Source organism: Lotus japonicus, chromosome 4 (genome assembly GCF_012489685.1).
Source record: "Lotus japonicus ecotype B-129 chromosome 4, LjGifu_v1.2".
Classification (NCBI taxonomy): Eukaryota; Viridiplantae; Streptophyta; class Magnoliopsida; order Fabales; family Fabaceae; genus Lotus; species Lotus japonicus.
This window is the reverse complement of record NC_080044.1, coordinates 34,364,622-34,381,657: the sequence shown is the minus strand read 5'-3', so window position 1 is coordinate 34,381,657 and position 17,036 is coordinate 34,364,622. Positions and strand designations below refer to the sequence as shown.

General features: G+C 34.7%; 1 protein-coding gene across 2 annotated transcripts; it reads right to left on the bottom strand.

The window, feature by feature from the left end:
• Positions 1 to 6,483: 6,483 nt before the first annotated feature.
• On the bottom strand, positions 6,484 to 15,796 carry LOC130710212 (uncharacterized). Of its 2 annotated transcripts, none has more exons than XM_057559394.1 (17): positions 15,652 to 15,796; positions 15,336 to 15,464; positions 13,070 to 13,151; positions 12,714 to 12,850; positions 12,550 to 12,600; positions 12,113 to 12,232; positions 11,905 to 12,024; positions 10,264 to 10,399; positions 9,738 to 9,908; positions 9,280 to 9,438; positions 9,094 to 9,200; positions 8,714 to 8,807; positions 8,357 to 8,498; positions 8,106 to 8,265; positions 7,732 to 7,848; positions 7,530 to 7,656; positions 6,484 to 6,963 (listed from the first exon to the last, which is right to left on the bottom strand). In XM_057559394.1, exons 2-17 carry the CDS (start codon positions 15,443 to 15,445, stop codon positions 6,706 to 6,708), a joined length of 2,091 nt encoding a protein of 696 aa, XP_057415377.1. In that variant the 5' UTR covers positions 15,446 to 15,464; positions 15,652 to 15,796; the 3' UTR covers positions 6,484 to 6,705. The 2 variants fall into 2 exon arrangements, with proteins under 2 accessions (XP_057415377.1, XP_057415378.1); XM_057559395.1 differs by having other exon boundaries at positions 12,714 to 12,835.
• Between the last annotated feature and the right edge of the window lie 1,240 nt (positions 15,797 to 17,036).

The window sequence follows — 17,036 nt, the reverse complement described above, 5'->3', positions numbered from 1 at the left end:
AGGCTAAAAAAGGGCCATGATTACTCTAGGGTAGAGACGGCGGATGGGCAGGCAAAGTCAGACGCTAAAGCTTCTGATTGGAGTGAAGTCGGACGCTATGACTTCTGATTGGACATGAAGCCAAAAGGGCAAAGGTTACAAGCGAATGACAGTTCCGTTCGAAATTCAAGTTCAAAAAATGCTTGATCCCTCCAAGGCCTGGTAGTCGAGAATCAACATTTTTGGGGGGCATCTGTTGGCCCAAAATATTTGGCCCAAAACGCATGAGGCAGTCGAAAATGGACCAAAGGAATTAAGAAAAAACGCCAAGTTGAAGAGGTAGTCGAATTCGACAAAGGGACACTAGTAACCGTTGCTACAAACACGGGCATATTTAACACGTGCAGCATTGACTGAGTCAGTTTCTCACCACGATGGCTGAGTACGTGATCAAGAAGCAGTTGAAGCGGTTGAAGAACACGATCCTCACCACTACGGATGGAACTTCCGGGGCAAGCATCAGATCGTGGGGGAATTAAACCCACTAACCCATCCAATAAGGAAGAAAACCGCCAAAGACACGCGGGGCATGAAGCTCTATAAATAGGAGAATCCAATTCAAGAAAAGGGTTCCCAACTCAGCTCTAAAAATCACTAAAAAGCTCTCATGTCCGCATCAAAGAGACTCAGCGAGCCTAACATGATCATGGAGGAGTATGTTGCCGAACCAACCGTTTACAATTCCTGCACTTAGATTTTCGAATTTGTTGTCGTTGTTGTTTTTGTTGGATTTGCTATCGAATTTATGAGTTTTGTATAAAGCTTTTCAATTAGTGAATTTTATCTTCAAGCACTTTTGATTGTTTTGCGTTTTGTCTTCGAATTTTTATTTCTTTTTATCCTTTGACACACGGTTGTCGAAAAACCCAATTTCACACACGCTTTGGCAAGACGTTTTCCCAAAAGAACCCTTAATTCGCAAAACTCTTAAACTTTTTCCAGTCGAACTTGGAAGATGTTTGTTTACCAAATATCACGGTAAACAATATCTTAAAGGTGTATATTTTAAAAAGAGTGTTGCTAGCGCTACGCGTGTGTGCATATGACACCCACATATACCTCCGGCTTGACACGGTTTACCTGCAAAGGTTCCACCCGCGCGTGATGCTTTTCCTTCAGGTTAGTGATCAATTCTGAAGCTTTAATTATTTCTTACCTAGCAGGAGGTTCAACTATATCAAAAACAATATATCTAGGAAGAGGGCCACTTACAGAAAAAGTAAAGGCGGCAATTAATAGATCAATTTTTAATGGCCTAGAGGAGGGTTGGATACAAATAAGTTTTTTGAAACAAATCTTATCTTTTAAAATAATATCAATAATTATTTTAGAATATATAAAATTAAAACATATATCAATTGAAAATTATATCTTCTAAAATAATATCAATTAATTAGGTTAGAATATATAAAATTAAAACATATATCAATTGAAAATTATATCCACTAACAAATTGACACGTGGAATAATTTTTATGAGAATTAATCTGGTGCTGACACGTCACTAAGAATTAATCTGGTGCTGACACATCACTATGGAAGTTCTTCTTTTCTAATATATATTGATATTGATATTGATATTGATATTGATTGATATTGATTGATATTGATATTGATATTGATATTGATATTGATATTGATATTGATATTGATATTGATATTGATATTGATATTGATACTGTAATGTACAATCAAATTATAAAAACAATTTATAATATAAAACATGTTATAATATGATAATATAAAAAGTAATTTATAAAACATTACAATACACATATTATAATATTTTATACGTACATTATAGTATTAAAATATACATAATATAATACTACAAGGTTAAATATGCTTTTATCCCCTAAAATAACAAATTATTGATTATTCCCCTTTAAATTTTACATATATCTTGGTCCCTAAAATACGAATTATTGATTTTGGTCGACCCTGATAAACCGCCACAAAAATGAATGAAGGATCAAAATCAATAAAAACTTTAAAGGAGCTAAGGAACAAATTAATAATTTTCTGTTTTCCAATATCCTGAGGCATTGGAAATGAAAAACCAAGGGTCCGTTTGGTTTGTGTGTTTTATGTTTTCATTTTCATTCAAAACTGAAAATAGAGGTGAAAACTCGTTTGGTTAGATTTTAGAAAACATTTTCAAAAATAGGTTGAAAACTGAAAATAAAAAAAAAAGTTGATTTCTATGTTTTCTGCCAATTCTGTGCAAACTGCAAAGCTTTTGAAAATGAAAACAAGGAAAACACGGTGGCAACTTTGCTTTATAATTTTCGTTAAGTATATCAAGGGTTCAACTCCCGCGCATAGCAAAAAAAAGGTCTTTGTCATGTTATTAAAATGTAGAAACAAATCATTTTTTTGACGGTAAGGAACAGTTAACATATTGCATCCTTTCATTTTGTATTAAAATACTTTTACTTATACTATATATTTTTCAAATTTATTATCGGTCATGTCATATTATCCTTGTTTTTGGTTTTTTTTTTACAACAAAAATTATATATTGATAAATTGATAAATAAAAGAAACATGAGAACACACCTCTCATGCTAAAGCTCCACAAAAAAACCACCTAAAATCATGGGAAAACAGAAATTGGGAGTGAGCCTCGTTAAAACCTTAGTAGGAAAACCCAGTGGGAAAAACCCTAGTGAAGGAAAAAGAGTACCACACTCCCAAGAAACCCATGATAAAAACCTCAAAACAAAACCAACAAACCAATACAAATTTCACCCCAAACACGGAAAAATTTAATATACACAAGTAAAAACTTGTGTATGGTTGCACATTAGCCTTTTGACCCACTATAGCAGGTTTTAAAAAAAATCAAAAAACATATTTTCTAAATCAAGCATTTATTTTTAATTAATTTCAAAAAAAAAATTATTCTTAATTAATCCACAACTTCAACTTCAGATTTGGGGGTTAGGTTTCAACCCATTACAAGCCCATCTTCATCATCCATCTTCTTCATTCTCCAGATTTTGAAAAAAATAAGTTGGATCAAGAAATCATTGACAGATCTGAACCCAGTTCATGTGTAAATCACATAGCAGCTTATAAGTAGCATATAACCTAAATGAACATAACAAAGATAATATTGTTTTCGTTCTTTCTGATTGACGAAACACATACACAGTACATGTCCTGAAAAAAAAATTGCTGCTTTCTTTTCCAACAGATCAAAAAAATGAATTGTTATTCTTAAATAACCATGAACATAAAAGCATGAACCCAATTTAATTGAAACTGCTAGTAACTATGAATTTGGGTGAAGCCCAGAATAACGGATGTGCAAGGATCATCAACCTTTAACTCCCCAAATTTGCACAACACTGAAGCAATATCATCCTCATCTGTTTATGTCATTGCCACCAACAATCGATAGCTTCCATTCCAATGTGAATCGGCTGAACCCACTACAAAACTAGGATGAAATCACACCAAAATGCCCTTCAATTGTTGAGGGTGAGAATCAAGTTCTGGGGAAGAGTTTACTTTTTGTATTTTTTGTTTCAAGACCTCATCCCCAGATCTGCAGAAGCAACCCAACCTCATCCCCAGAACCCAACCGGAACCACCCCCACCCCCAGAACCCAATCTGAACCACCCCACCCCAATCGGAACCCACCAGCAGAACCCCACCGCAACCCACCCCCAGAACCCCCAAAATACCAAAATACCAAAAACCAACCCCCACCCTGAGAAAACCACCCCCACCGATCCAAAACCCACAACAACCCAGAGAAGAAGAAGAAGAAGAAGAAGCATACTTCAACCTCCAGATCCAAACCCCTGAACAAACCCTTATACCAGCCCAATACTTTGGCTATGCATCTCCTTGCAACTAGATCTGAGATGGGTGAAGAGTAGCAAGCCTGCAGTGGTGGCAGCGGCGTGCGATGGGCGGCAGCAGCACAGTGGTCCATCATGGTTGAAGAATGAGGAGGAAGTGGTGGTGCAGTGGAGTTGAAGAAACGGTTCTAGAATTGGTTGAGGATGGTGATGGAGGTATGTAATTTTGAATGGAGGAGAGGGGGCCGGAAACGGAAAAGGTAGTGGTGGCGGTGCGGCCATGAATGAAGCCGGCGGCGGCGACTAAGTGAGAGAGGTGGTGGGTGCCTAGGGTTTTCAAGAGATGAAGGAGAGAGCTCAATCTGCAACCCAGATCCAATTAACTTAACTTTAATCTTATTTCTTTTAAAAAAAAACTTTAATCTTATTAATCATTCACTAAATAAACCTAAATGTTATTATAGTTATTGTTTTAACCTAATCCTTCATTAACTAATTTACTAATATATATGTTTTTTTTGATTTTTTTTTAAAAACCTGCTAAACCTACAACCATTGGTCAAAAGGTACTTGTGTAACCTTACACAAGCTTCTATTTGTGTATGCTAAATTCCTCCCCCAAACACTGTCTTTTCCACGACGGTAAAATCAAATACCAAAAACCCCCCACTGCTCCATAAAAGCTACAGCCAAAAATTAAAACATTACAATAATCAACCCCACAAAAATTCTCCATCATCAACCAAGTCCATTCATGTGCACCAAAAAGATATTTATCATGCTAAGCATTACCATAAACCTGCTGCAATCCAAAATAACACTAGCCAAGACCAAAACCAATTTGAAACAGGTGAAAATTTTCAACCTGCACAAGACCAGAAGCAGCACCATACACGAGCCAATTCCACACCTTGAGCACACCAGCCTTTCCTCTAACCCGAACACAGCCTTAAGAATCAAACAATTACCATACCCCAGTCATGCTGTCCCTTCCAAACTTTGCCAGAATATCCGCAAACAATATTTCCTTCTCTCAAAACAAATTTTACCCCAACACAATTCACGGCACAAAAAGCTGCTCAAAAAGATTAAAGACCTGATACAAATTCCAAAGCCTCCCCTCCTTATTTAGCACCCAACCCACAGGCTAGGAAGAATCACTTTCTCTCACTACCGTGATGAACCAAAACTCTTCACAAAACAGAAAAGATTTGTATATAGCTTGCTCAAATCAATTCAGATCAGGATGGCTTTCCCGTACTTGATTCTCTAGCCTCTGAATTATTATTTCTTCATCCCCATCATAAACCAAACCCACCTTCTTCCCCACATTCCAAATTTGTCTTGCCCTAGAGCTCACATCATCCCCCTCAAAATCATCAGATGACAGGGAATCCAGAATTGTAGATTGAAGTACCTTGTCTTTATACCCACGTGGCTTCCTAAGACGCACCTTTAAATTCGCCGCTGGACGCCCTGTCCGCACATTGCCGCTCTTCTTTCGTCCTCGCCGTTGCTTCACCCTTTCCAATATTTCACCGTCTGAAAAATCCCGTTCCTCTTCGTGGAGAGCAAAGTCTAAACGGCTTGCTTGTTCTGGTACAGGCGCTTGAGTGATGTGAAGTGTAATCTCTGCCTTTGACTCATCATTAGTTTCTTTTTGTTTTTCAACCTTACTGGTTGGGGACCTGGCAATTTTTTTAACGTTGAGAAGAGATACCGTAGGGCCCGAAAATGCTTGTTTGAATACCCGACTCAACCAAGTTACCCTGTCATTGAAATTTATTTCACCCTGCATGGCGGTCCGCTCTGCATTCTGTTGTGTTATCTGTTTTTTTTTTGAGAAGGCAATTGAGTCAATTTGGGCTAGAGAAAAGGTTGATTGGCCCATACGTAATAATCTTGATGGGTTAACCCAAACATTCTTTGGCCAAGGCAGGAGCGGTCGCCCAAACTCACGTGAGTTTAAACCCCATAAACCCTGACCTGTCATCATCAATGCCTGGTGCGTATTGAAAGCCTCCATAAAACATGCAGACGTTCCTTGCTTTTTGCCCTGCATAACGTTCACAGCTATTTTTGCACTGGTTTGATTTTGAAGAGTCCCTCCATCCTATACCTCCTCCACTGATTTCTCCATTTGTGTCTGAACCGTTCACAGCTATCCTTATTTTTGGTTACATGTCCTTCTTTAAAGACAAAGCATTTTTTTTCATGTTTATAATTCTTTTGTTTATTCACCAAAAAGAAATCTTTTGTTTTGTTCATTCAATTCTTGTTTCTAATTTTTAAATAAATACATTACAAAATTAATCTTTATTACCATTAAAAACTTATATTATTAATTTTATTCATAAATTATTCATTAATAAATATAAATATGATTTTAATTATTTAAAAATTATTTTCAGTCTTTATTGAATATAGTATAATCAAACACATTTTCATTGTTTTCACTTTCTGAAAATGAAAAATATGAAATTAAACCAAACATGTTTTCTTGATTTCAAAAAATAAAAATGAAAACAGTTTTCAGAAAATGAAATTAGAAAATGAAAACCGAAAATGTTTTCTCAAACCAATGAAAGGAAGTAGTAAGATGAACACAAAAACAACTCATGAAAGGAAGTAGTAAGATGAACCGGATGAAAGTAATTTTTCTTTATTGTAAATGTTTATACAAATACATGGAAATAGAGACAATTAATTACGTAGTTGAAAATACAAATGAAATAATTCATTTTATAAATCAATTACAACTTTCTAGCACAGTTATAAAAAATAATTGAAATTTAATACAAAAAGCATAACTGCACGCATATTTACTGTGTCAACTAGAGGCGTGACACATTAATCATGTATTTGGAGTCGGAGGTCGTTCCAAGCGGATGTAATCATACATCATTCCATTAATTTGTCCTGGTAATGGAGTTATGGCTAGTGACTGCCTCAGATAGATGGTGTTCTTTCCCTTCATAAGAAGATTACTTGGTACATCAATGCTGAACAGCCTATGCAATCCATGGATGCCATGCCTTCCTATTGCATTGTCACCTCCTATAGGCCCTGTTGTAAAGTGGGGTGGATATATGCTAGGGTCATTGAAACGAACCTGATATGAACATCCATTAGAAATGTCAGCTAAAGTATAACTCTACATCAGTTGTGTTCAAAGAAGGAAAATGTTGGATAGACAATCAACGGGTGTAGTCGTGTAGACAGGGAGGGTGAAAAAGGAAGAGAAATAAGTAATGAATGTGATATATGATGTTGTGTTGTGAGAAGAAAAAAGATTGAGAGAAAGGGAGTATTAAGAAATCATAATCATGTCAATTTTCATCATTTCACCATTCATTTAAACTCTTTTATTTCTTTAATTATCAAACACACAAAAATTAATGGTGAGTTTGTGAAAATTTTCAGTCATTTTTTTTTTACAATTAAGTATAGTTTATGAGGTATCTGCAGTATGAGCAACTAGATGTTAAAAGAATGAGCCATATATCTAACTTACTCAATAATGATAACCCCATTCTAGGTGCACATTAAGAGATAAGAGGGATAGAAAATAATCCTTACTTGAAGTTTTACAAATAATACTATTGATCTTTCTAAAACAAGGTTATATAAAACTTTATGGGGTAAGTTAGACAATCTGAAAATTAAGAAATTGTGTACCTGTAGTTCAGCATCAGTAGCACTTGCCAGAGCCAGTTGGAGTGTGTATTTTCCGCTCAATATGTCTTCACCATGTTCGAATATAATCTTCCATATCGTTGGCTTGAATGTTATATTTCCTGTGTTTCTGCATAATGAGCAATTCAGAGTCAAAAAACATTTAAAATTTAACCATCATTCTCAAAACCAAAATTTAATTTACCTTGTAACATGAGCAAAAAACCAATCCTTACTATACTTGTTTTTACCAACAGTGTAAACAAGATCATCTCTAGGATACAAATCAGCATAACGATCCCACAACCCGTATTGCCTAAACCTGCAGAAAATATAGAGATGCTTTAAATGTATTAAATGAAGTAATAACATAAACAGATTTGAGAGACTAACAGAAGTAGCAATTGTACCCATTTGCTTTACGGTCAAAAAGTATGAAAACCATAATAACACATCCTTGAGATACTTCTTGTTGAAGTAATATCGCGCTACTTCAACTTTCAGAACGTGGTATTTTTCGGTTTTCATACTTTTTAACCGTAAATGGGAAAGACTCGTAATAACGGTTTTTTGAATTACTTGTCTGTGCCTAGTTTGCTGTATAATTTGTTCAGAAGTGTAGGGTAAGGGTCTGGAACGTGGAATTCAGCAGCCGAGCGATCTGGGACCCCAATTTCCCATATTGTTGGTCCATTTCTTGGAGGTTTATATACTAGTGTACTCAATTTGATGACTCCACCTACAAGTTAAATCAAGTAATTGTAAATTGATGAATTGAGCAAGTTAAAGCTAGTTTTGGACCAAACCCACAAGAGTTAAAGATAATTTACCAGGTGTGATGGTGATTTTTGCATTATGTTTGTAATCACCAATGAAGCCAGGGACCCAAGAATACAAATTATAATCACCTGGCACAACATTATTAATTGTAAAGTATCCCTTTGAGTCAGCTTGAGTCCAGAACTGATAGCCCTGTGAATGGTGTAATAATTCAAACCATTTAAGCTGCCTCACAATCCGAAATTCATGAAAATAAGTTCATGTTTGTAATTCCTTCTACAAGTAATTATAAATGCATAATCAATTTTGTGCAGAAGCTTATGTGAGTATCAGAATTGATTATGAGGAAATAAAAGTTGATCTAGACATGCAATAAGTATGTTTAACAAGTTCAACACCAAATATACCTTGCTTTCTTTCTGCCATGATCCTGCTTCTCCAGGCAAAGCTAGACCAACATAAGCATTGTTAGGATATTGAATTTTTCCTTCCTTGAAGGGCCTGGGAAACAGGGGAAATGAGAAACAATAGCTGCTTTTTTTATGTAATAATATATGTATTTTCTACAGAGCCAATTCTGGTCGAGTCAAAACATTCCTATCCTAGTGAGACCAGCTCTTCCAGCGGCATTTAAGCCAAACACAATACTCTAATTCATGACTTTTTTTAAGATGAATTAAGTATGCACCACTTGACTCAATCATCTGTTTGTAGCGACTTTAATATATTTATATATAGTACAAAATTAAAGAATAAAATGTGGGTATAACAAGGCATTAAAATTTACCAATCTTGGACTAGCAATCTTCCTAATACTGTTCCCCGTTGACTAGGTGGACAGAAATCTTGTGATTTAGGGAAATCGTAAGGCCAGCTTTTGACCTCCTTGGACAACTAATTTTGGACAAAGAACAAAATCAAATTGTGTCAAAACATAACATAAGCACTAATAATGTGTCATAACTAGTAGTACCTGCTTGCTAGCATCTGACCAGAGGGATACTGTATTGTGACCATTGGTTGAAGCAGAGTTAAGGTACACAAATACAGGGCCAAAAACCTTCTTATAAGTTTCCCCTTCTTCAAATACCATGGTTACCTCCTTCCCAGCATAGTGAGTGCTCACAAACATCTAAACAAAAAAACAAGTATGCAAATTAGTCAGGAATTATGAAAAATGAGAAATAACACATTTGGAGATACATTTTAATTTGGGAGTTGTCTGACGAAACTAGAAAAATTTGGGTTAAATTACCTTGGTCCTAAGTGGACCGATAATATTTGAAATAAACAGGTTATAAATTTCACTTATCTTAAATAATGATCATTTAGGGAAAGTAAACAAAAGATTGACAAATTGAACTCTTTCACATTGAAATTGGGAACTATGAGTGTTCTGTTTGTAGATTTAGACAAGATTTTGGGACATACATTGAGAGTGAAGGGGCCAACGTGAGAAGTAAGATCTTGCTTGATGGGGCCACCATTGCGGAACTCGTTACTGGGTGTTATCATCCAAAAACCCACAGAATCAAGAGTACTAACCCATCCGTGAACACTGTTGTCTGTGTTCTCACATGAGTATTGGTATTTGTCATCCACCTGAACCCAACAACTATAAACAATTATTTGTTCATTTTGTTTTAAGCCAAATAAGCAAATAAAATCAAAACTAATCATTCATTCACGGGCATTTGAGACCACAAGCCACGTCACTAGCAAAACAAACTATAAGCCAAAAGCCTCTTTTGATAGTATAGGACACATTTAAACACACTGATTAGTTTATATTTTAAAAAGTCAACATATTTTATAAAAAGTAAAAAAAATGTATTCATTTTAAAATATAAATCAATCATAATGAATATGTGGGAATGTGTACAAGTCACTAAAAAAACAAAGAATAAGCCAAAAGCCTTTTGCAAATCAACCAAGCATATAAAAAATTGGTACCTACCTCTCCTTTGAACTCTGGGTTGGTTGGTCTAGTTAAAAGAACAGCTTCAGGGTAAGCCAGAATCTGACCCGTTTCTCTATCTCTCATTGTTGGCATCAATCTTTGCCTGGCATCTGATATAGCCATGTAGTTGAACCTGTATCAATGATTTTTCTATCCCTCAATCACAAACTTCAATTCTTTTTTCTTTCAAGACACTAAAGTTTGACAAAACTATCATTGAATCAAAATTGTTTCAATTGATTTTGGCACAATAGATCACTATGCCAGAAGAAGTGAGTTGAAGGTGTACTAATTTATGTTTAGATACATTTATAAAATAAGTTACTTTTCTGATAATGTTGTGAATTTCAATGTAATGTTAAAGTTTTACATAAAATTTATTTTGAAAATCAAATAAATTCATTATTCAAAAGTGATTTTACTCACTGAAAATTGATTATGAGATTCCCATATCCAAACATATATTAATTTTCCACATAACACAGATTTTTGGCAGTTGAGTCTAAGAAATATTTTAATTTATACAACACTTAGGCTTAAATGCAAATAGATTACAAAATTGGACTTAATATGTTTTAAGTACTGTAAAATAGGGTTGAATTGGATTTAGTTACTTCAAAAATATTCCATAGTTTTTAGTCCCCAAAGTTAATGAAATATGTGGAATTAGTCCTTAGTTTATTTTGCGGCAGTTTAACCACCCTAAAATTAAGAATAAATAATTTGTGGCAGTTAAAATAACCAGTAATGCACTAAAACAACCACAAAAAGAACAATAGGGACTAGCTTCACTTATTTCATGAATAATATTGGGGACTACCTATGAAATTTTTTGAAATGACAAAATTTAATTCACCCATATTTTTATAGGTACTAAAAACACATTTAACCTTATAAAATTTAAGAACTGAGTGGAATTGAAGTTTATAGAACCTAATTAAAAAAAATGTATTAATATTATACCTACTATATAAATTTAAATATTTATACCAAATTAAAAATGTTTTACCGATGTACCAAAAACATTGTAATAGTTCTTTTTTCCAATTTTAATTTTTTTAGATAAGCCAAAAGTTTATTAAAAGCACAAGAAGTGCCCAAAAGAATCAATGTACAATTCAAGTGTCAAAAAACAGGAAACAAGAGAACAAGAAACCAGGTAGGGAAACAGAGAAACAGAGCAAGGGGGAAGGAAAAAACAAAATGGAGAGGCAAAACAATGATAAAGCCACCTCCAACTACACCTATAGTTCTTATTTCCAATTGATAAACGTAAGAATCTTATGCTTGTTAGAATATAATATAAAACCATTGATGTGGCCCTTACCCAACAGCTTAAGCTTTTGGGATAAGTTAGGCCTCCTTCATGGTATCAGAGCCTCTATGACCGAGAGGTCTATAGTTCGATCCATGCTCCCCTCACTTTCTAATTAAAAGTGGAATTTAATTAAGCACATGGTAGGTGGGCCTGTGCATTTATCCACGCTTCAAGCCCAAAGGGCTCTTGCGTGAGGGGGCGTGTTAGAATATAATATAAAACCATTGATGTGGCCCTTACCCAACAGCTTAAGCTTTTGGGATAAGTTAGGCCTCCTTCAATGCTCACATAGTCACATGTACAAAATTCTAAAGTCTTACCTGTCTTTCTTGAGTTTGTAAACAAACCTAATTTGAACAACCTCAACAGCTGGCAATCCTTCAGGGCGATCGAATATTGCATACGAATAAAATCCTGAATCACCACTTCGAAAAATGTATCTGCATTTACAAATTAATTTTTTTTTCATGAATTTTAATTAGGTCATATATAAATTTTACTATAAAAAAATTAAGACAAATAATCCACCTTATGTCTATGTTTATGGGAACACTTGAGCCACTCATGGAAGATGTCCATGTCTTTAAAAATGAAACCTCTACTGAATCCCCATCACTTGCTATAACAGAAAAATTTGTCCCATGGATTCTGCAGCATATATAGTCAATAGTAAATTAATATCTAATGAATAATGATATGAGGCACGAGAACTTCCATGCACGAGACGCACGACAAGTGCATCTTACCAATTTTTTTTTTTGTCTTTTTATTTATTAACAATTTGAGTTGTTTTCCATAAAACATGAAACAACTTGTTGTGCTCTGGGTGTGCCAATTCCTTCGTGCACTATAGCAATGCTCAAATCTAATTCACTTCAAATATTGTGCATTGCTTTATTTCTAGTTTTTTGACATCGAGTGGACGAAATATTAATATAATACATTTGAGCAGTGAAAAATTATACCTCTCAAATTTATAAGGTTCTCCTGGCCTATTCCAAACGACGTCAAAGTACCTGCAAATTCGGTCAATTAAATTAACCCTGACTAGTTTGCATGTCACTATTTTTTGCCAAATTTGATTAGTTAAACTATAACTTGGTTAATTTCATAGGAAGTAAGTACATACCCTCTATCTTGTTCATCGTTTTCAGCTTCAAGAATGTTGTCAATTCCATTATAAGATATTCCAAGGACATAGCCCTCAGGTCTTGACAAAGTGACGGAAACAATACCATTATGAACCACCAACTGAAAAAAAGTAGACTGCAAATGTCATGGTCATAGTCGTTCTTTCAGACCCAAAAATGAAATCTAACGGATTATTTTATTTCGTTTTTAAAATATTTTTTCGCTTTTTTTATAAAACATGTATCCTCCACGAGAGTTAATACTGTTCTGAGCACTATGCTCGGAGTTCACTTGAACAGAGTTTACTCTAATTTTGAAACAAAATAACTTGTTCAAAGAGGCAGCTGGTATCACCTGCTTAGGGTTTTCTGTGTCAAGATGGAGTCCAGAATGAATAGATGTTGATTCCATGCTGTTTATGTCCCTTAAACCTCTTCTGCATATGAACAGAATGCATGGAACGAGCAATCATTAGTATGGAGTTTTGTTATATTTTGCGTTTTTGCATCTTAATTTGAATTTTGTCAAACAGAAAACATGTTTTGATTCTGTCTTCTCAATTATGGGCATTGCATATTTTTCTTCTTTATCCCATTCGAAAAGTCAATTTAAGTCAAACCAGACAGAGAAAATGGGATGGGCATTCAGAACCAAAATTGTTTATCAAGGGAACAATACAGCAAAGGAAAAGCTTCATAGTTGAATTTGACAAATTATTGGCTTAATTGCAACTTTGGTCCCCAACGTTTACCAATGCCACGATTTTGGTCCCCACCTAATTTAATTACATGGATGGTCCCCGACGTTGTAGGTCGTGTGCAACGTTAGTCCTACCGTTTATTTCTTAATGAAGGACGCTTACGTGGACGTCCAGTTGGAGAGAAAAATGAGGTATGAGGAGAGAGGGAAGCACGTGAGTATCACGTGACACTTATCTGAACCCATTATACCCAAACCCCTGACCTCCCTGGAACGAAGAAGGTAACGCGATTTAGATCCCTAGGGTTTCAGATTTGGGTATAATGGGTTAATATAAGGTTCACGTGAGTTCACGTGATACTCACGTGCTCCCCTTTCTCCTCAGATCTCCTTTTTCTCTCCAACTAAACGTCCACGTAAGCCTCCTCCATTAAGAAATAAACGGTAGGACTAACGTTGCACGCAGCCTACAACGTCGGGGACCATCCATGTAATTAAATTAGGTGGGGGACTAAAATCGTGGCATTGGTAAACGTCAGGGACCAAAGTTGTAATTAAGCCGAAATTATTTAATCACGGGTATGACCATTTTGAACATACAAGGTAACGTGCACCAACACGTACAGAGCATTGCAATTGATGTGTACATGGGAAATGTTTGCCCAAAAGTGTGCAAATAACATAAGTGTAGATTGCTTCATCACTTGACTTGATATCAAAGGCTGGATGACTAATTATTGGTCTAGAATTGATTAATAAAATAGACTTAATTACACATTTGGTCCCCAACTTTGTTCTTTCTGTGAAAATCGTCCCAGCGTATGAAATTATTGATTCTATGCATTTGATCTTGAACACAATATAGGATATTTGGTTATATGGTTCAATTTCTTTTATAATTAATTTTAAAGTAAAAAATAATTACGAGGAGAATTTTCTATCAGCACTGAATAGCTGTTGCGGTGGATACAGAGTAGGTGTCACAGAATGCGATTAAATGATTAATAGTTATAATTAACAAATTGTAACTACTTTTGTCGTTAGTTTTTTTTCTTATTGTCTTTTACTTATTCAGGAAACGGAGGTGGCCCTTTCATCAAAATACTTCTTTAGCGTTTGATGTTGTGATAATGTGATCTCATTTTTACTAGACGTAACTTGTCTACCACTTAACACTTTAAAAGTATTTTGCAAGCACACAAGATAACAAGGTAATGGTTGGTATACACTGAAATAGTATAAATACTCAACATGTTTTTTTTTATCACTTATTTCTCATCTCTTCCTATCTTTCTGTAGTGGTCTACACATTTTATACGTTTACTAATCTTTCTTCTTACATAGCCATGTGAAAAGTGTTAGTGGGTGCAAGAATCGATTCTTTCCATTGTTACAATGGCTAACTTGCAAAGGCATCATGTCATTCCCATAAAGTATAAGACCATACACAACTAAAAAGTAGTTTAAAATTGAAACAACTATGCTTGGTTTACACCCAAACTCGATAGACATCATAGTGAAATAAGAAGATTAGAGATTTAAGTGATAACTGATAAATGTGATAAAATAAAATAGAATTGAGAAAAAAAAATCAGAAGTATGAAAAATGTTATTACTATTATTAGTGATTTATGAACGGGGCTCAAAATTGAAACCATAACAAAAAGACATGGGATTGTAAAAGTTCTCATGTGAGATGGGAACACAAAAGACAGAAACCGTGACTCTCTTATTTTCCCACTTAATCCCTCTTTCTCTCTCTCGCAGATCTTTTTTCATTTTAATTATACTACTTTTCATGAAAAGAATTGAAACAACAACTTAACATGTAATGTCTTCTGTTTTAATGCTTCATGCTTCTCTTTCCCCTGTTTTTTCCCTTTTGTACTCTAGCCAAATTGAGAAGCAGGAGAGAACCAACCTGAATGATGTCTTCTCAGCACAGGAACAGAGCAAGAAGCAGAGCTGCAAAGTCATTCCAAACCACCAAAGGAAGAAAACACTTCTACTCTTCTTACCCACCATCTTCATATCTTCACAAAATTATGAACTTGCAAAACAAAACAAAAATTAGCAGCTTCATTTTAAAGAAAACTTCAGATGGTGAAGGAATTAAAAGAATGCCAAATGCTGTAAAAAAGGTGAAAACTGAAGAGTATTATCAAACTACCAAACTAAATGGTTGATAATCAAAAGAATTTTGACAAGAAAGAGCGTTTTAAAACACATGGACACACCTTTAGACTTTTATCAATGCATTTGCATCAAATAAACAGAACCATAGAGATGAAAGACCAACTGAAACTGAAACAGCTGTTTTGGTTTTTTTTCTACCCTGTGAATTAGTAATTCGTGTACTTTCTGTTCTATGGAACCTTAAGGCGCACCTTAAAATATGTGCTAACATAGATAATGACAAATGAATAATTGGCCTTGTATTATTTATAACTAAAACTCATTGACCAGTAACATGCTAACATATGATTAAATATGTTAAATAATCCTCTATCGTTCTAGAAAAATTGTTATATTTTGTAACTTTTTTCAATATTCTAAAATATTTGTTGTTTTAAAAAGCAAATGCAATTTTTTACTAATTATTTTTTTCACTTATACATTCATATAATAAATTTTCTATCACTTATCATCTTTCATATTAATCAACCACGATATTTTCTATCAACTACTCTCTTCTCTATTCAAGTAAAATTAAATAGTTGCAATTGATACTAGTAAAATTAAATAAAGGTAATTTAGTTACATTATACTATCAATAATTGTCATTTTACCCTTTGTGTCACAACCTTAAACAACAATCTTGTGGAAGGAGGGAGTGGTAAAATAAAACATATTAAAATTTCTTACAGGGGCTTACGATGTTGTCGGACCTACAAACGTCTCAGTGGGCAAAGGTTCGAGCCAATAGCAAACTTAAGACGAGACCGTCATATACTATCTTGCGTTCGAAAGTCCCACTTAAAGGACTTTCTTCACACTTGCAGGACAAGAGTCATGGACTTTGAGCCTATAACTAAATATTATATCATTTATTTACGTAACAAGCTTCTCTTTCAAGCATTTATACCTGAGTTCATTGAGGCTCAGAGATCATCTCCTTCACATTGATACTGACTTGAGTATCGTAGTGTCTTATGTAGGTACGCCCTCGTCATGCTCCCACAGCAGCGCCATCATCTTCAAGACACTCACCACAACACACCATTGTCAGCACTGAGGGAGGATCTCACTTTATTTTCAGAACGAATAATTGGAATCATTTATGGGAAATGACGAACAATTCATACATTCTTCATCAGCAATTACTTGTTTCGATTAATTCCATCGTTGAAGAAACACCTCAAGTCACTGAACAAAAAGAGGTTCCAGACGAATCTGAATCACTTGAATCCTTATGTGATCTTAACACATGTTTACCACTTATAAGAATTTGATTTCCAATACCTGATTTTTTATAAAAGCACTTCACTTTTACTCTTTGGCTTGACCTCAAGTTGGATTTGATTTTGTGAGCGATTGGGCACCAGCCTATAAGGGTTTCTCTCAACAATAAACACAACATAACATAGTTTTACATGAGATTTGAGATTTGAGAGATGATTTC